Here is a 20,006-nt window from a genome sequence, read left to right on the forward strand (position 1 = left end):
CTTTCTAAGGAGCTGTGAATTTTCTGATATCAATATCTGAGTCTAATTGACTCAGACCAATGACAACAAGATCTGGGACTTCAAAACATAATTTAACTACTTTGCCAAACAGTTAATCAAAAGTAATTTTAATAAATACATTTTTATGTAGCCTATCACAAAGTATTTAGCATAACCTTCAGATTAAGGCCCAATCACACTAGTAAGGATGTGTATTTGTGATATTTATTTATTTATTTATTTATTTGTTTGTTTGTTTGTTTACTGCTCAGAAATTTTGTTAGAGAGATGATAAAGAATAAAAAAGTTTTTTATAGAGCACAATTAAAAGACAACACAGTGTCAAGCAAATGTGCTGTATGAAGGCTATTAAAAACATTTTATTATGCAATTTAAATAGACAAAAAGACAAAAAAAGTTAAAAGCAATGGAAATAGTGTTTTAAGTCTACATTTAAACCTAAACCTAAAGGCAAATTATTCCATAATTTATATCTAAAAGTGGTAAAGCACTAGTTTTCCAAATATTTCTGTTCAGAAGAACATAGTATAGCAGCTCAGCCAGGTAGGGTGTGCAGCACCATTTAAGGACGTAAAAACCAAGAGTAAGATTTTTTATTTTATTGTCTTGGAAGCCAGTGGAGGGAGGCCAATACTGCACTATGGACTCGAAACTAGGTGGGCTGCAGGATCAGCTACAGCAAAGATAAGAGAAATTATTGATACTGTAAAAAAAGTCAGTTACAGTATTTGAGTGGCAAAAGACTAAAAGCTTGACATAGAGTGGACTCTAACAATCATTCTTAGCTCGTAAAAGCAGATCTTAACAGGAATTAATTTGACTCAAGGATAACCCCTATATTTTTATCATGGGGCTTGGGCATACTGTAGCTCCACAGCATCGTACACAGCAAGTGGTCGTCATTAAGGTTATTGCCAGTTACGCAAAGTGCCCCTTTTGTTGAATCAGATCAGATGGGATAATCAATTATTCAATTTAGTTTTGCTGTTTTTTTTTTTCTTGGAGATCTCAGACATTCATTTCCCGAACAGGCTTGATTATAACAGCTGTCTCAAAGTTGCAAACTATACTATTGCAGTGACCAGTTGTGCATTCCTTCAGGTCTGCTGATATTAGACAGTTAGGCAGAGGTTGTAGAAAGTGGTTAGTTGAATGATATCTTCCGCTGAAATGTTCGCCAGGGATTTGGAGCTCTGGATGTCAGCCACAGAGTGTGCAAATAGCAGCAGGCCCCTGTGGTAGTATAGACAGGCCAGTTCTCTCAGAGGCAGGCTTTTTAGGCACCGTGTAGTGACAGCTTTTATGTTGCAGGTGAGTGACTGGTGGCAGCAGCAATAGCAGCCTTCTTCTGAAATATAATGGACGGGGCTTAGGCAGCAGCGGAAATGGAACACAGTTGGATATAATTTGGCATGGACTGTCACCGTATGAGGACTCCTGTCCACAGCTCTGGTGTGGACAGGGGGTTGTGTCGTGTAGGTGTTGATCTGGGATGTCGTGATTGAGTGGGTGTAAACCTATCAGCCATAAAACTATGAATAGTATGACAGGGGAAGTGAATAACATTGATCGTCTTGGCACCTCACCGTGGTTGGGATTGTGCAACAATAGAGCATTTTGTCCTTCAGTTTTTATGTGGTAGATGCAGAAATAATTGGATCTGGATTTGGATGGTTTAAAGTTCATTCTTGCCCAGATCATGAATTTCTCAAGGCACCATGTACTGATGTTGTAGTGATGATCAGGTCATCCTGGAATGCCCTTATTTGAAGGTAAACGTTCTCCAGATTTTTCTAGCGGGCCTCTAACTCCACCTCTGCTATTTAAGTCATGGCCAGTGCAAATAGGATTACTGACATGGTTCAACCAATTATGATTCCGTTTTCAAGCATATTCCAGTCCGTCACCTATATAATTCATCTTGAAGTCATGAACCTGTTGGTCTTGGCTGGCACATGATGTCTGTGCAAGACATCTTCCACCAGTGTATGTGGAATGCAAGTTATTTGAAAGTTCCAGCCACAGGACCACCAAGTCACCATTGCTGTAACTGCCCCTTTGTGCTCCAGACAGCCCAGCATTTCAGCAATCCCACCTTTTTGAACAAAGTTGTCAATGTATTTGTCATTGAGGAGGAACTCTGACTTCATGACAAGCTCTTGCCTTCAGTCATTTGCAATGAGGTGGTTCTAAACTGTTCAGTGGTTTTGCAATTCTTGTGTTTTGGTTTGCCATATTTGCTTTGGCATATCTCCACTGCTTTGCTGCCTATTTTTTGCTGCATTTCAAATGAGCTTCAGGATCTTCCACCGATGGTGGAGGAACCTTGGACAACATTTGCACACACTATATGGTACACAACTTTGCCTTGGGACAGAGGCTGACCTAGCTGCCTTTATAACCTCTTAGTTTTCAGTTTCCTCACTCAATAAGGTGTACAAATGGGCAAGACTCTGTGGGGGCGTGCTCCTCCTCCATTTCACTGGTTAGGTAACCTTTCTGGACATTCTGGACATCTCATTCTGGCTTGATGACTTCAAAGCCTATTCAAATTCTTTCACATTTGCAGCAGAAACATCTAGCTACAGTATGGTCACTTGCATGTGTCAAAAAGCATGGGTCCATCCTCCTCCTCTGGATCCCCTGGAGTATGTCTCAGAGGGTACACTCTAAACTTGATCAGGGGGATGGAGCATGGAGGCAAAGGTGCAGGCGGCACTGGGTAAGGAAGCTCCGACACCCCGAGGCTTGTCCGTTGTAAAGGGGCAGAGGCGCTCAGCCGGAGATGCTACTGCGATGTGGGAAGCGGGTCCCAGAATGGGGTGCGGGCAGTGGAGTGGGTGATGCCTGCATGACTGGTATATGGGTGGTGAGGTTGGCGACTGCGGTCCCGAGTTGCAGCAGTGCTTGGCCTTGTTGCTGCTGCCTTGCTGTAGGTCCTGCTGCTGTTGGAGTGTTTGCTGTTGTATTTGCACTGAGGTCAGCAGCTGGGTGAGCGTATCTTATCCATCCAGTTGGTTCAAAATGCCGGTTGGTGGCAAAGTCATCCTGTCAGACACAAGGACACAGACGCATCAGGGGTCAAACAACAGGCAGAAGGGTAATCCAAAGGCATAGTCAAGACAAATGAGGTCAGCGTGAGATGAGATCAATCTGGGAAAATGCTTACAACATATGTGATATAATCGATAAATGAGTTTGCAGTTACTACGCCTGTGAGCCGCCATTTTATGCCTGTTGCTGTCTTCATTGTGTTCCTTCCGGGTCCTTATTTGGGAATTGTCACCTAACTTGACTTCTTTTGTGAAATAAGTGTTTGTTGTTTTTACATATTGGATCATCTTTATAATATAATTAGAACATTTGAAATATGGGTTTATTTTGTTTGTCATAAATTCATATTTCTTAAAAATCTTTCAGGAAAATGGTTAATTTTTTAATTTTTTTTGATGACAGCACATCTCAGTAACAATATGTGTCACATCGGCGAGCTGATGGGGGAAGGAAGCGCAGAAATGGGACATTATGGGAAACAAGGATTTATTAAGGACAGAAACAAAACCAGGCTCGATGGCACGCAGGCGTGTGGCGATTTGCCAGGTCAAGTTCACAAAAGAGTTCACTAAAATGTCGGAGCCACAGAAGGGCAGAAACACAGCGCCTTATAACAGGCTGTCCTGATTGGGTACAGGTGCCGTCAATACTGACAATATGGAAAATATATTACATTTTTAAGATTGTAGATTTATTGCAATTTAATTAATCAGATTTAAACAGTGGGCTCAGTATGCAAACAAATATAACATTGGTATCAATAAGTTTGGCAATAGTTTTTCTTTTTATTATTGTTTTTTTATTTTTGCTATGAGATATAGATTTTTAAAGACATCAAGAGATATCATCATGTTATACATGTATTCTTGTGTTTGCTATACATTTGTAATCAAATAAAAATGTTATGATAATATCAGCAGATTCATATTTACACATTCTTCTTTCTGTGGCTCCACTGTATAATGAAAATGTCAGTTTTTAACAGCCCTTCCCCATCTCTTGGGACCTCAAAATATTATGTCTGATTAGGGACAGTAATTACAATGACGCCTTGAAAAGGCAAAACAGAAGATGTATTGCAGTGATGTCAGTCCAAATGTGTGCCAAATGTTTGTCCAATATATCACATGGTCATGTGTAATATAATTGTGTTGGCAATAATCCAATCCCTGCATTATTTTGTCATGAATTGACTATTGTTTTATTTTTACCATTTGTTTAGTGGTTGGTTGCTGGTCCCTATGCAAATACGTTATGCAAAACAGTGATATAAATGGTTTAAAATAGCACTCTGAGAAATATCTCATCAGTCTAATGAACCAGCAGACAAGATTATGCCTGAAGAGAAAGAGAGGTAATGGAATCTGTACACTGCTAGCTCCTGTATGAGCAAAACACTTTTTCCAAATGTAATTTTCTCCTTTCTAACAAGAACTTGTGAAGCTATCAGCCAGAACTCAGTTCCTCTTATTGAAATATCTTATGAGTGCTGCTCAAGTTGAGTGGACCTCTGAATCCTCTGCTCTGCTCATGTGATTGCCAGTTCCTTTCACCATAGAAGCAGCATATTAAATCATTCAAAATGTTGTATGCATTTTATGCAGTTTATGATCTGTGTGTGTGTGTGTGTGTGTGTGTGTGTGTGTGTGTGTGTGTTCAGCTATGGTGGGGGGTGGGTGTCTGGCTTGTAGGCTGATCGGTGTGTGGGCTTGTAAAATGTATTGATCCCCTTTGACTGATTAGTGCTATAGGGATCTTTGAAAATGTAATTACGAAGGGACTCTTCGATTGTCAGGAGCCATTAGCCACAGAAGAGTCTGAATCCTCAAGTCAGAGCCATAGCACCATAGCAACAGCAATCAAAGTGAGTTTCACATATGTCTGCAGAGATATCCAACAGTGAGCATACTCCAATGCATAATATAAATTTAGCCCTTTCTCCACTCTCGTTGTTTTGTTTTTAGGGTGGGTAGAGTGCAAAGCTGGTTCCAGTTGCCAATTGTCTTTATCCTCCAACAAATTCCTGCAGAATAATGTTGCATGGCAAGTGAATATTAATTGCATGATTGCTGATTTGGAAGAAAGTGATGGCTCTATAAGAGTCTGCAAAATTACACTGGAGACTTTGCTGCCCTATCCCCTGCCCTATCCCAAGCATTTGAAAGAAATAGAAATGTCTGTGTGTTTGTGTGTGTGTGTGTGTGTGAGGATAACAAGAACAGATATGGGAATACCTGAAGCAAGACTGTTTCTACTAAAACTTATTGTAAATTTTGTACTATGTATGTTTTAGCTTTGTATGTTTTCTTTCTAAATGAATCTTTTAAATTAATCTTTATTAATAATGATGTATTTGACTGGTATACTGTGACTTGAATATAGGCTTTTTTTAATTCAGTTTTTGCTTGCTGCTGATCCTGTGTATTTATGTGGTTGTTTGAGTATTTGGTCCATCTGTGTATTCATGTTTGTGTCTCTGTGGCTGTGCAGGGAGAAGGAGCGGACTCTCGCTCAGGTGGGGGTGCCTGTGATCCAGCCTCAGTGGGCAGATGGCCCACGATTCACTGGAGGAGGCTTTAACCTGAAGCAGTCGAGCCGAGTCCCAGCCTAACAGTGACCAAGTTATTTTTCCCAGACCCCATTTCATCTCTCCCTCTCCCTTCCTCTCTCCTTTTCCACACCTCTTTTCCCTGTCTCACCTCTTCATTTAACCCTGTTTCTTGATTGGTCTTGACCTCTGCCTTTCACTGTCTGGCTCAGTATTTTGTTGCTTGGTTTTCCTTTCCTATAATTCTCACTATATATTCTGGTTTCTACCTTTTTTGCTCCTATATATACATACATATACATATATATTTAACTGCAGTCCAAAACCCATGACCCATGGATGAGGACCACCCCACCCATGCTAGCTCTCAAGCACATCCCCCCTTACTGCAGCTATAACTGGGGTGAAAAAAAAACATTAAATAAAAAAATATATATAAACGAGTAACAGTTGCAGTGTAATTCATTAATTAAATTCAAGTTTCCCATTTTCAAAGGTTCATTCAGTTTCCTGAATAGGGGTGTTTAGTACAGCCAGTATTAGACTTACATTGATCTGAAGTTGTTAAAAATCGGCCTTGCCCATGCTGCACCCACCCCCTGCCTCGGTATGTTCTAAAAGCCTCTCATCATGAATAATTGCATTTCATCACTTTCCCTGTCTTGATATGCAGGAAGCAAATGCATAGTGTCCTTTTAAACTGCAATATCACCAGAATATTTGTCTTAAGCCACACAGGCTTGATCCTTGGTTTTATGGAAAGACATCAGTGTTGTGCTCATTTTGATTGAGAGAAATGCTAATGAAAATTGGCCTATCATGAAGTACACAAGAATATGTAAATAAAGGCTGTCATTCTTTTATTTCGCTTATTTCACTGTTGTTTTTGTCATGATGTCCTGGTTTGAATTGGTATGTGCCATATCCTATTATTGTCTGGTGTAATGTATTTGTTGCACAATTTAAAATATTCTTATTGTCTATATGTCAACACAGACAAAATGCTAATACATGCATTTAACAGAAACCTATGTGATTGTACAAATTACAGTTTTCAATGTCGTATAACAAAAAGCAAATGCTTTTAGTCAACAAATCTTTTGCTAAAACAACTCTTTGAGGTGAAAACAAAGAATTAAACAGTCCTGGCACCTGAACAGATGTTTCCACAGACGTCCTGATTTCAGGGAACAATTATTTATATGTTATTCATATTCATTGTTTATGATGGCATAGCTAATAAAAAAAAAAACCTGTCGTTCAGATTGAGAATGACCAGTTCCCTGGGCAGATGCAAAATCACATGTTGTTGTCTCCTGGTAGGGGTTGCCACAGTTCACCAACCTATATGATTGTCTGCACAAAGAATTGGCAAATGTTTTATGCCAGATTCCCTTCCTGACACAGCCTTCCAATTTATCAGGGTCTAGGACCGGCACCAAGAAACACATGGTCACATTAGTCTCCAGTTGCAACAGTGTAAAAACAGTGTAAAAACATTGGGAGAAGGGGCAAATAGGGAAATAACCTGGATTCAGTGCTGCAGGACAGACATGACTGAGGTCACTCACAGGCAATACTTTCAAAATCTCCTGCTGACATCTCTTTTTCAGCTCCGCCGCAAAGACATTCCATTAGAAAGTGTGATTTCGTAGACTCTGAGATGAGCTAGACATCTGTCAGCGCCGATGAATTGCTTCCACCCACCTCACCCCCTCCCATTTTCAATCTCAAGATTACGAGAGCAAATGAGAAGCTTGGTTTCTCTGCATTACCCAGGGTTGGGGTCTTCTCTACTGATGGGGGCTATGGGAACTGACTAACTGTGATCATTTAAGAAAGTCGATGATGTTGTTGGGTTTTCAGCAAGTCAGAGGATAACCAAAGGGCAAAACAAAAGGTTACGGTATATGAGCAAAATGGGGATGGTTGCAGTCTGCATAAAAATCAGTTTTTGTTAAAAAAAAAAAAAGGTTTTGCTTATTAGTTGCTTGTTGCTCATTGTAAACATTATTTCAACACACAATAATTCCAGCAATTACAAAAACTATTTTTACCAAGCTTTCAGTGAGGTCTGATGAGGTCTGAATCCCAACTGATATATTTCATAAATGTTGTAGCTGTGTATGCACATGCACAGCTGCTGGGCTACGACCTTTTCTAAAACTTTAGATATAAATGGGAGGTTGGATATCGACATAGCTGAATGCAATCGAGGTCAGCTTTCTAATAGATTTTGAAGGAACGTGGTACATGACTGGTGCTGAATGAAGAATTAATAATTTAATTCTTCACTTCACTTTATTTGAAAGTGAAGTGAAGTGATTGTCATTGTGATACACAGCACAGTACACAGTGACGCACTGAAATGCTGAAATGTGTCTTGTGCTTTTAACCCTCCATCACCCTTAGTGAGCAGTGGGCAGCCATGACAGTCGCCCGGGGAGCTTTGTTCAGTTGCACCTCAGTGGCACCTTGGCGGCTCAGGATTCAAACCGGCAACCTTCTGATTGCTGTGATACCACTTGCAAATAGACCAGTTTATCTTAGAAAAGCACTGATTACCTCTGTTTAAATAATGGTCCTTATGTCTTGTTGGAAACCAGTGTCTACTGACTGTTACAGAAATTAGAATGTAGATGCAACATTTAAGTGCCACGGAAACTGGCTCCTGTAAAAGGACAAGATGGCCGCCTCCTGTTCAGTCATTAAATGCCATTATCTGGACTCAACTACCCAGCTCCTACTCACCTCGTATCTGAATGTAAAATCATTCATTTACTTGCCTGTTTTTCCTGCCTTCCGGTTCTTCATTTTGTCTCCTTTTCGTTTACTTCAGCCTTTGTGGATGTTGCAGCTTCAGCTTGCTTCACACTCGCAGACTAAATTCATGGAAATTCACCTCCCTCCTTGCGCATCTCTCCACAACTGGGTTCTCATTTCCACATACAGGTGCTTAGTGTACTGTCTCATTCCCTGTTTGGATCATGACACAATAGAAAAAATGATAACAATATAAATACCAAGTTGGCTGCATTCTACCTTATTGTTTTTTCTTTATTAATCTTTTTATTGTTTTTAATACCATTTGACTAGACACATCACCTGGTACTGGCTTGCCTGCTGTTAGGCATACAGTGGGGAAAAACTATTTGAAAGTCACAGATTTTGCAAGTTGTCCCACTTAAAAACATGAGAGACGTCTGTAATTTTCATTATAGGTCCACTTCAACTGAAACAGAAAAAGAATCCAAAAAAATCACACTGATAAGGAATTTATTTGTATATGGTGCAGAAAATAAGTATATAGCACCTACACAGACCTGTCCTCACAGACCTGTTCTCTTCAATCCTTCACTCATTACCTGTATTAATGGCAACTGTTTGAACTCATTATCTGTATAAAAGACACCTCCACACCCTCAAACAGTCAGACTCTAACCTTCAACATGGCCAAGACCAGAAAGCTGTCTCAGGACCCCAGGGACAAGACTGATTCATCCCAGTCTTGTGCAGGTGCACAATCTACAATCAGCAAGCAGCTTTGTGAGAAGGAATCAACTGTTGAAGCAATTATTAGAAAATTGAATCTCCCTTGACCTGGTGCTCCATGCAAGATCTCACCTTGTGGGGTAAAAATGATCTTGAGAATGGTGAGGAAAGGGTCCGGAACTACACGGGGGGAAACTGGTCAATGACCAATACACTAAGTTATCATGAATTTACATCCTGCAGTACTTAAAAGCCCCCCCCCCCCCCCCCCCCCCCCCCCTTCAGCACATGTCCAGGCCCATCTATAGTTTACCAGAGACCATCTGTATGATCTAGAGGAGGATTGGGAGAATGTCATGTGGTCAGATGAGACCAAAATAGAACTTGTGTTTGGAGGGGAAAGAATGCTGAGTTGCATCCCAAGAACTCAATACACACTACAAAGCATTATGTTTTGGAGCTGCTTTTCTGCTAAGGGGACAGGACTGCTGATCCGTTTTAAGGAAAAAATACCAGCTACAGTGTGTGCAAACCTGGTGCAGACCGATAGGAAATGTTTGACCTCTGTCACTGCCAACCAAGGTTATATTAGAAAGTATTGAGGTGAACTTTTCTGCCCCATTATACTTATAAATTCTTTAAAAAACATACCATGTGATTTCCTGGATTTTTTTACATTCTGTCTCTCACAGTTGTGTTGTGCCTATGATAAAAATTACAGACTCTTTTTAAGTGGAACAACTTGCACAGTCGGTGGCTGCCAAATACTTTATTGTCCCACTGTACATATCCAGCTCAATGTAAGTTTCAAATTTATACTGCTTTTGACATGGTCATGACTAATTTTCAGTATCTATCCAACTCTGACTGAATTGTTCCAAAACTGTTTGAGGCTCATGTAAACCACTGCACACCACTGCACTGACATGGGAGGAATAAAAAATAAAATAGGTACACTAAAGAAATATAATATCTTTTTTTTTTGCACACCATCAAATAACAATCCTGTTTTCTCCTCAGGGATTTTCTTTTCGTTAGAGTCAGCATGCCTACTAAGTATTTTACTTCATTTAATCAAAAATGTTTTTGACACAACACCAAATCCACATCTGAGCTCAACTTTCCTTCAAAGCTGCTCTTGAATTGTTTGTTGTAGACTGTCTTTTCGTCACAATTGTGAATGGGGAGTAGTGTCAGCGTATCTTTGATATGGAAACTAGACTAGAGACCTTGTGTTTAGAAAGGGCTGGTAAGTGGGTCACAGTTTGCCTTTTTTAACAGATGGTATGTTCCCAGATTTTCCCCCCCATCTTTTTCAGCATAAACAAGCATACACAATGAGCAAAGTTTTGATTCTCTCTTGCATTTCCTTCTGAAAGAAGAGAATGTGTGGCAGTGGAATTGGACAGAGCAGAAGGCAAAGGGAAATGTTCTGTAGATATATTTTTAACAGTTAGCCAGTCTGTGTATTTCCGTTTTCTACCCTGACATTGATACCTTGTCATCGGTTGTTAAAATGTTATACAGTAAAAGAAAGAGAAAAACAAAAACGGATGGAGATTTTTTTGGAAAGCAATATGTTCATAATAACGCTGTTGAGGTTACTCCTGCCAAGCTCTGATTCACAGTGAATGTCACAACCGAAGACTGTGTGCTTTGTTTAACCTCCCCTGTCTTCTTGCTCAGTTCCAAATAACTGTCATTACCTGCACCTCTCTACACTGATCAGCTCCTGCAATACCCGGCACCACCACCTCTACATAACAACTTGCCTGGTCTGAACTCTCCGCCTAGCCTTCCTGCATCCCCATATGTGTCTGCCTCTGACTAATATCTGTTTAGTTTTGCATATTAAGAAATCTATGTTGTATATAACACATTGGGGAAAAAAAAAAAATTCCGCTCTGTGGTCTGTATAGCCCTTAAACCAGATCTTACACATGGGCAGGTTCCATATTATGACCAGCATCGTGTGTGTATATGCATATACACATACGTATATTTTCCTTGTAGGAGATTTTTAATTTGTTGGGAGAGCCAAGTTTAACATCTATATAGGTTAACATTATTTATGAAATCCAATGAAATGGACACTTCCTGAACAATTTTAGAGCTACTGTTGAGAAGAAAAAAGCTACAATTAGTTTTACTACCGCTTACACAATAAGCAGGCTGTCACGTGACGCGTTCACGTGCCCCGGGAACACGGAAACAGGTAAGGCACCCCATATATAAGCCAGCGGAAATGGGACCGCATCGCTCGGTTGTTGATTCTCCTTTGTCTGAAACACAGCTCGGCTCTTCTCATCGACAAATCCAAGTAAGCCTGATCCATTGTTATCTGTTCCCGTCTCCATCCTGTTCTCTTCCATATTTCTATAGGTCTACATTCGTGGTTCATGCTCGCATATTAAAATGGTGCCTCTGTCACGTTACGCTGAGGTTTTCGACCTCACAGACACGTGTCCCATTCCTCTGTGACAGAATGACCAAGCCCAAAATTTACATTTAAGGAACTTGCACATCTGTGGCAGCGTTTGCATGAGGTGGCTGTCGGCTGCCAGGCGCACAGGGCCACGGAATGGACGGTGGCCCGTCTCTCTGCTCCAGCTGAACTTCGTAGGCTTGCACCAAAGCCAGCTTTTTTACATGAGCAATAAGTTACACCAAATAGGTGCTGATGATTATCGATTTCACACATTTACAACAACAGAAACACTTGTGTAAGAGGCTTAACACTCAGTGGGGGATGTTCTTGCAAGGTCAGATCAAAGACCATGGCAAGACTGAACACAGCAACAATACACAGGATAATTATACCTTCCCAGAGAAAGTAGACTAGGGCTTTAAACAGGTGCAGCAGATGAAAAGCACATCAAACTTATTTGCTTTCAAAATTGGAAGTTGTCAATCTGAACTAGCAAAAAAAAAATGGGACCCAGGTACACCTACTGTACAGAAAAGTCTGTCCAGAAGTAGTCTTCATGGTTACAGTAAAAAAAGCTATAAATCTGACATGGAAACAAGGCCAAGCAATTATTCACAAAAAACTAGGAGCAAAATCAATGCATCATGCAATACCATCAGCAAGTTTGAGGACAACCCCCCCACAAAGAAAAAAAAACCCTGACCTTAACGTCATTGATTCCACCTTGGATTATATGAAGATACAGAAGGACTTAAAGAAGCCTACAGGCACAGAATCAATCAATCAATCAATCAATTTTAATTTATACATCGTCTTTTACAACGTACATTGCCATGAAGCACCTAATATTAGAACAGTGCTTAAAGCACCTAGTGAGCAAGCCAGAGGAAACAGTGGCAAGGAAAAAAACTCCCTGAAAAAAAGAAGATACCTTGAGAGGAACCAAGGCTTAGTAAGGATAAGTTCATTGAGATTCATCCAGAAGATGATGGCATACAGAGGTTATTGCAGTCCAGTTGTGTTTGACACAGAATTGATGTCCCAGAAGATGACTGGTGGAATCAACAGATGTCTTGTAAGGGTCAGGCAATAATGGCTGAGAAGGAAAATCCAAGGATGCCAGTGATCCCACAAGATCACTCTGCACCAAGACGTAATCCAGGTGAGAGTTACCATCCATATGGATGTAAAAGTGAAGTGACTGGAATTGTGAAGCACAGTGCAAGCACAGTGAATTGTTTCCTCTGCATTTAACCCATCACCTTAGTTTCAAAGAATGAAGGGATTGTGGTGGGTTATGAGGAACTATACTGGAGATATACTGGATATATCAACATGCAAAGCTTTATAGGTGAGAAGCAGAAGTCAATATGGTCCTTAACTGTAAGACAATGCAGACGACAATACAGGAGGAATTTATTCATGCCTTTGTGCTTGTTAGAACCCTGGCTACAGAATTTTGTACAGAATTTTAGTTCAATCTATATGTTATGAATCTATGCACTAATTTCTGTGAATCAGAGATGGAGAGAAACCTCTTAACCCTAGAAGTATTTCTTAGATGGAAGTATGTCATCCTGGAAATATTTTGAATGTGACAGAAAAGCTGTGGTAAGTTCTACAAGATGTGTGGAACACTCTGCCAGTTGAGTTATTTGAAAAAGCATATGACTCTCTGCTTTTTTCATCATTCTGCTTTATAAAGATTCCAGACTGTGGATGCAGTCATTTGCTTTGTCTGCGGCTAAAGCTTCTAAAAGGGCAGCATGACCTGAACTCCTCCAGAGCCCTCAATTACTCCAGCAGTATGGATTAACAACTGACCAGACCTTAACCACGCAACTAAACGAGACAGACAGAAAGTAAATAAAGAAATAATTGAATAATTGATTGAAAATAATAGCATGGGTTTGCACTTTGGGACATTAGTCATATTGGTGTGTATGATACAAAACAGAGGACATGACTCTGCAACAGTACTACAGTCTGCCTCCTGCTGCATTGTGCTAAGACTTAATTACAGGTGATGATTGTGTCCACATTATTGGAGTAATGAGTTTGATTTTTAAGATTAAATAACACCACACTGATGCTACACCAATAATATAATCGCAAGTTTAGACAGATTCAGGGGGCAGACACATCTTTAAAATATAAAAAATGTACTTCTTCTAAAGAGGACATATTAACATCCTTCTATTTGAGGATGCATTTATGCTTGACAACACTCACATACATCAAACAGACAACTCAACGGCTCACATATGTGTTTTCTGGGCTTGTGGTGCAGAAGAATTCCCTATAGGTCTTTTTACATCTACCATGCAATCAATGCAGCTTGACAAAGTCAACCTCGGGCTGGAGCTGTGCTAATCTAAACAAATGGGTGGCTAATTGTCATTTTAGTGACATTGCAAAAGGTGGTGCTGAGTGCAAAAGAGAATCTAGAATGCAAAATAAAAATCAAGTAATACATTTCAAAATTATTTTATTTGTTGTTATTATTATTATTAGTATAGTAGTAGTGATATTGTTAGTATTAGTATTGTCATGTGGGATATACGTTGATTTAATTGCCTTGTGTGTGCCATAGTGAGGACTGAAGACCCAGGCACAAAAAGCAGACAGAAATTTGTATTTCAATTCACAGAAACACAAAAATCAAAAGGATTTTAGCCCCAAAGGTAACTGACAAACTGTACCGCAAACAGGCAGGAAGTGGAACTGGACTAGGGCGGAGAAATAGTACAGGTCACAAAAAGGGCAGTATTAGTGGGCAGTATAGTGAGTATTTTTATATTTCTGGTGGTGCAGGGTGTTGCAGGGTGTCACGAATGTAGACACCATGTTGACATAGAAGCCTATACGTTAGAGCTCTTTAGGTGCAGTTTTATAAATGGATGGGGGTAGGCTTACCAAAGAGACCCCTAAACTCTCCAAGCTATCAGTGCCTTTGTGACACTTCTAAATAGATTATTTGCAGACAGTTTACTCTTGTTGTTCAAAGCAGACATTCCTTGGGTTGTTTTTGGCTTTTCAGCACTGCCACCTGTTCTGGGCAGACTGCATCAATTCTTCTTCACTTACCAGCAGCCTTGGACAGGGATACTGTAGGCCTTGCCTCTATGTGCTCAATGCTGTTAGCTACTACCAATGTAGGTTGTGTGGGAGGCGTGTAGGTCCTACATTCAGTGTTCTTCCGTGAAATAAGTAGGCAGAATCAAACATTGCAAACGTCACAATGTTACTAAATGTTGTAATGTTACTAAAATTACAATTGAACAATATAACATTCAGATATCCTACATTCGTATTGGACACCAAGTCAGAGCTGAGAAAGAAGCAAAGTGGGTCATTCAGTTAGACTACAGTGTTTTTTTTTTTTTTTTTTTGCAAAATATTCAGCAAGAGTGACCAGACATCCTGTTCTCTGGACATGTCTTCTTTTTGAGACCTGTAAATTGCATGCAGTTAGGATTTTAGAATGGTCTTGGGTTTTGAGCTGCCTCAACATGCTTCAGCTCATGGGCATCCTACACTCGTTGCTAACATTTAAATGGCTAACATGAGGTGAGGTGCAACTGTGCTGATACATTAGTTTTTAAGAATAAAACCTTACTATTTTACCATCACAAATATATTATGTTTAGAAAAGCATTTACTTATGTGTCTCCTGTACCGAAGCAGAACCTCTGCAGGAAAAGCTTTTAATTTATGATCATTGAGGAAAAATCAAGCTGGCGCAAAACTTATAGCACCACAAAACAGGGTGAAGCTTACTATAGTCAGCCTAATACTCTGACCAGAGTGCAGGATTGGAAGAGAAAGCTGTCTATCATTCAAGTCTTGGCAAAAATATATAAACATTACAAAATACACAACCCAATACTAACAGCACCAATGTCTCTATCTCACCCTTATCACACAGCAATTATGAGTACAGAATGTGAAGAGACAGAAAAAAACAGGAAGCACAGTCCACACATGCCCAATTACATTTCGCTGCCTGAAGACTCACGACTGTTTGGACTTTGCAATTGAAATTAATTATCTTTTTGAGGCCTGTTATCCCTCGAAAGAGTGTCTGTGGTTCCTGCGTGGAACTGGAGGCGAATGTAAGCATAGAAGTTTGGAACTTGGATTTTTTTATTGTGACCTTACCCCTTTGTTTTTCTTCAACAACAACATTTATAGCCCAAAATCACATACAGTATGTCTCAATGGGCTTTGACAGGCCCTACAGTTGACACCCCCCACACTTGACCCTTCTGCACACAAGGAAAAACTCCACACAAAAAAAACTCTAGGAGAGAGAAAAAAAAGAAAGGAAGAAACCTTGGGAAGGGGTGATACAGAGAGGGACCCCCTTCCAGGGTAGAGTGAGCCTTCAAATGGTGTCAGTGCAGGGTTGGGGATGATATAATAATAAGTCCTACAGTTGTAGGGTTGGAGAAGTCCAGAGAAGTCCAGTAGGTGTTCCGGGCTCTGAAGATGGCCCTGACCTTCAGGCAGCCAAGGATGTCCTCCATCAAAGATATGGCAGCGCTCGCCAGGAACATCGAACAACTGTCAGCTGCAGTGATGCGGCAGCAGACTGACATGGCTGCCAAGGTGAGCCTTTCAGAGGAACATATGACAACTTGTTCGCTTTTCATGAAGCTGATTGGCCCAAGGCAATGTGCCTCGTCTACAGCCACAGAAGCAACAGCCAACCCCTGCAGGTTCCCGTCTACAACATTGAGTCCCCACAACCCTATGCTCCAGGATTGGAATCACACTGGTCCACCCAACACCCTTTGGCAACATCACAACTTCACAGGTGGCTTTGGTAACCTGGCCAGACAGTGGGAAATGCAGGTTGGATTATACCAGGGCCCATCCTGGCCTGTACTTCTTGGTAATGAGCCTATGAAAGAGACAAATGATGAAGGTGAGCCCACATTCACCACTAACTCTGTCAAAATTTTCAACCAGCAACCCCATGGCCAGCCCCTCCAGCACCCTTCGTACCACTTCCCATCATTAAGGTACTCTTTGAAAGGGTGGGAATGAACATCATGGGACCGCAACGAAAATAAGCACAGGAAACACTTCTCTGTTGGTGGTGGGCCAGCAGACCAACATGATCACCCGGGTGAGCCTTCCAGAGGATCATAAGATGGCTTGTGCACTTCTCATGAAGTTGATCATCGGAGATAATGTGGAGGCCTACCTCAACACGTTTGAGGTCCTTGCAGGTAGGGAAGGCTAAACCAGCAAACCAGTGCACATGGTTTTAGCCTGCTGGGGACCCTGAGAAGACGGAACCCACCCAGCTGGGCATCCACCTCGGAGATGAGCTGAATGTACACAGGTGCCAGGACATAAAAGAGTTTGTTGATCATTTCAGTGATGTGTCAAGTTAACTAGGTATGTTTCCCTCTGACCCAGACTTATACCATCCACCATGACATCCACACCCCCGCCGGAGATGTGATTCATCAGCAGCCCTACAGGGTGCCCTACTGAAATGGCAATAGGTTCCTCCATCCAGGAAGCCCCACACCTCACTATGAAGACACAGGTGCACAGGTTGTTGAGGACATTTAATTATGTCCTTTTCCACCATGGCAGCCCCCATTTCAGACAAGATGAAGAACCTGTTCCCGGAGACGCTTGTCTGAGTTGAGCTGGCGAAGTAGGTGTTCCGGGTTCTGAAGATGGCCCTGACCTCATAGCCAGAACTCCGAACCCCCTATTTCTCCCTCCCTTTGTGTTGTAAACTGACACCGCAGAATTAGTCTTCTTGGCCCAGATCAGAGTGTGATGAGAAATGGTATGCTGAAGTGAAGCGAGAAGTCCTGGTAATCCACTGGCCCATCAACAAGGTGAGGTACTATCTCACTAGCCAATGTTTCATCCTCATCACAGATCACAGACCACACTCCATTATCTCTTCCTCTTCTTTTCTCTCTTCAATGACAAAAAGTGATTACAAGCATGAGCTATTTTTTGCCTTACATTTCCTGGTCCAACTATGTACTTTAGTCCAAGACTCATCCTGTTACTGTTCCTGTTTACCTGTGCACTTGCTCCCATTGTTCCCCATCAAGTTAATGTTTCCTCGTTTGTCTGTTCTCATCCACCCTGCCCTGAATTTTCTAATACCACAGTGCTCCCTTCCTGTTTCTGTGCCCATTCTCTATTAGTTCCGTATGCATGTGCCCACGGACTGTTTTCTCTCCTGCCTTCGGGCAGATGCTTTAGGCTACCACGGACAAGAACTAGCAGACTTAGGAACAGCTTTTTTCCCAGAGCTGTCTCCTTGCTGAACTCCTCTGCCCCCCCATACACTCCTGAAAATCACTGCACTACCTAATCTTGCACATTTTTGCACATGATCATTGCACTGACTATACACTTTTAATGAATATGTTCATATTTATCCATCTCCTGCACATATCACCTTATGTATATACATAACTTATTTGACCTGTATCCTGCACTTGCTGCTTATTGCACTTCTGGTTAGACCTAAACTGCATTTCGTTGCCCTGTACTTGTACATGTGTAATGACAATAAAGTTGAATCTAATCTAAAACACTCTCCCTGATACCCTTTTACCAAAGTACTAACCCTTCATGTTTTACATTTACACTTGATTTTATCATGTTTCAGTTATCTTGTTTTGGCCACACCTGGATTACATTCCTTGTCTGTGTCATGACAGGGCTCTTGCTGGCAGAGGTGGGATCCTGCTCCATTGCCAGCTTTCACGTCAACACTGAAACAAATTGCAGCAGTAACAATTTGCCCAGCAGTAGCAATGCTTCAGTGAGTGAAGGCGTTCTGGAAAAACAATGACCCCACAATCAGGTCCTACTTCCAGGCTCTCTTTGACCATCCGGCTCCCAGACAAAAGGTCTGGGAATTATTGTTTTGCCTGAATATGCAATTGTACCTCGTGTGACGTTATCAAAAGAGACAGATTTATTGAAACAAGTGAGATTTTCCACTAATCCTGCTTTGTGGAATACCCCAATGTTGTTTATCTGGGCAGCCATGCTACAGTAGAAGTAGTAAATCATTTGCTGTTTCTTTTTCATGTTTTTAATAAATGCTTGTTTTTGTTTGTTTCAAATTTCTTGTTGATTTAGCATGTTCCATGTCACAGGTGAATAGCATTATTTCTCACGCTTGGAGAACTGCAAATTGGAAGGCTCCATCAGACCATTCCGGTGGTCGTCAGCACATGTGATGTGCTACACATTAAATCCTGCCCACACAGTCACTCAGTGCAGAAGACTCAACAGCAGCTTTTTTAATGGGCTTCCAATGTGCTGAGTGCAGAACTGTTACAACAGGAAAAGGAGCAGCTGAAATGGATTTTGTAATGTGGGTCTGATTACGGTCCATTAGAATACAAATATAAATATTGCCAATGGTATTGGGAGGATAATCAGTGGGAAGTGCCAGTAAACTCAATTTTCCTCATCTGGGGGTGTGTGTGAACACATATTCATTATATTATAATCTCTCTGTCACAGTTGATGTATCTTTCAATTTAATTTGAAACCACTATTTAATAAAAGACTATGATATTAAAAGATGTTACATTTACTGATAACCTCTGTATGCTCTACAATGATTGTCACACTGTAATTAGTTTTAGCAGATTTTATACTTTGTATATATTATTATATATAATAATATAGTGGGTCAAGTAAACATGCTTTGAATATTCGATTAATATTACGTTTTTATATTCAAGCTTTTTTTTTTTTTTTAAGATAATCTTTCCTTGAGCCCCTCTGAATGGAGAAGCCAGACAATTTGTAGAGATGATCCCAAAATGGCAGTGGTACTTGAGCAATCACTCATAATGTATGGGAATCCAAGGATGGATTAATGAATGGAAACACAATCTATTATACACAATGGGCTTCATTTGGACCCAGCACTAGCTACGTTTACTTTGTGGAAACCTATTTTGAATCATGATGCACAGGATATTCCTAAAATAAATTCATCTACATGAGCTTGTGATGGGGGATAGGACATTTAAATGAAATTGTTACAATGTGCAAATCAGACATTTGAAACCATGTGTGTTGATTTTGTCTGTTTTGTATTGATGTGTAGTCCATCCGCAAATCTGTAGTTTCAAAAGACATTGAGTTTGAGAAGATGGAGGTAAATAGGAAGATTAAGCATTCCATGAAGAATGCAAATCTGAGGTACAAAAAACAAAAAGGAGAAATCGATCCAAAAAGGCCTCCACATAGCTTGTCAGGGGATCGAGAACATGGCTGCTGTGGAAAACTACCTTCACCATCCACATGTCTATTTGTGAGCTCATAAACTCGTGAGTAGTAAATGATTAACAATTCCATATGTTTGACAAATCGTCCGCCGAGTAACTCTCATGATAATTTATTAATAATGTTCTTATAACAAGGCGTGGACAAAAAGGGCATCCCCAG

At 40.7% G+C, this 20,006-nt stretch overlaps 1 protein-coding gene across 2 annotated transcripts in view; it reads left to right on the top strand.

The window, feature by feature from the left end:
- The window catches only part of cfap58 (cilia and flagella associated protein 58), a 74,046-nt gene extending 67,699 nt beyond the window's left edge, over positions 1-6,347 (top strand). For both annotated transcript variants that reach the window (XM_028971505.1, XM_028971506.1), the window contains one exon: positions 5,566-6,347. In XM_028971505.1, coding sequence (XP_028827338.1) covers positions 5,566-5,686 — 121 coding nt within the window. In that variant the 3' untranslated portion in view covers positions 5,687-6,347. The remainder of the gene's footprint in view (positions 1-5,565) is intronic.
- Positions 6,348-20,006: the final 13,659 nt, after the last annotated feature.

The sequence above is a fragment of the Denticeps clupeoides genome, chromosome 3 (genome assembly GCF_900700375.1).
Source record: "Denticeps clupeoides chromosome 3, fDenClu1.1, whole genome shotgun sequence".
In the NCBI taxonomy this organism is placed as follows: Eukaryota; Metazoa; Chordata; class Actinopteri; order Clupeiformes; family Denticipitidae; genus Denticeps; species Denticeps clupeoides.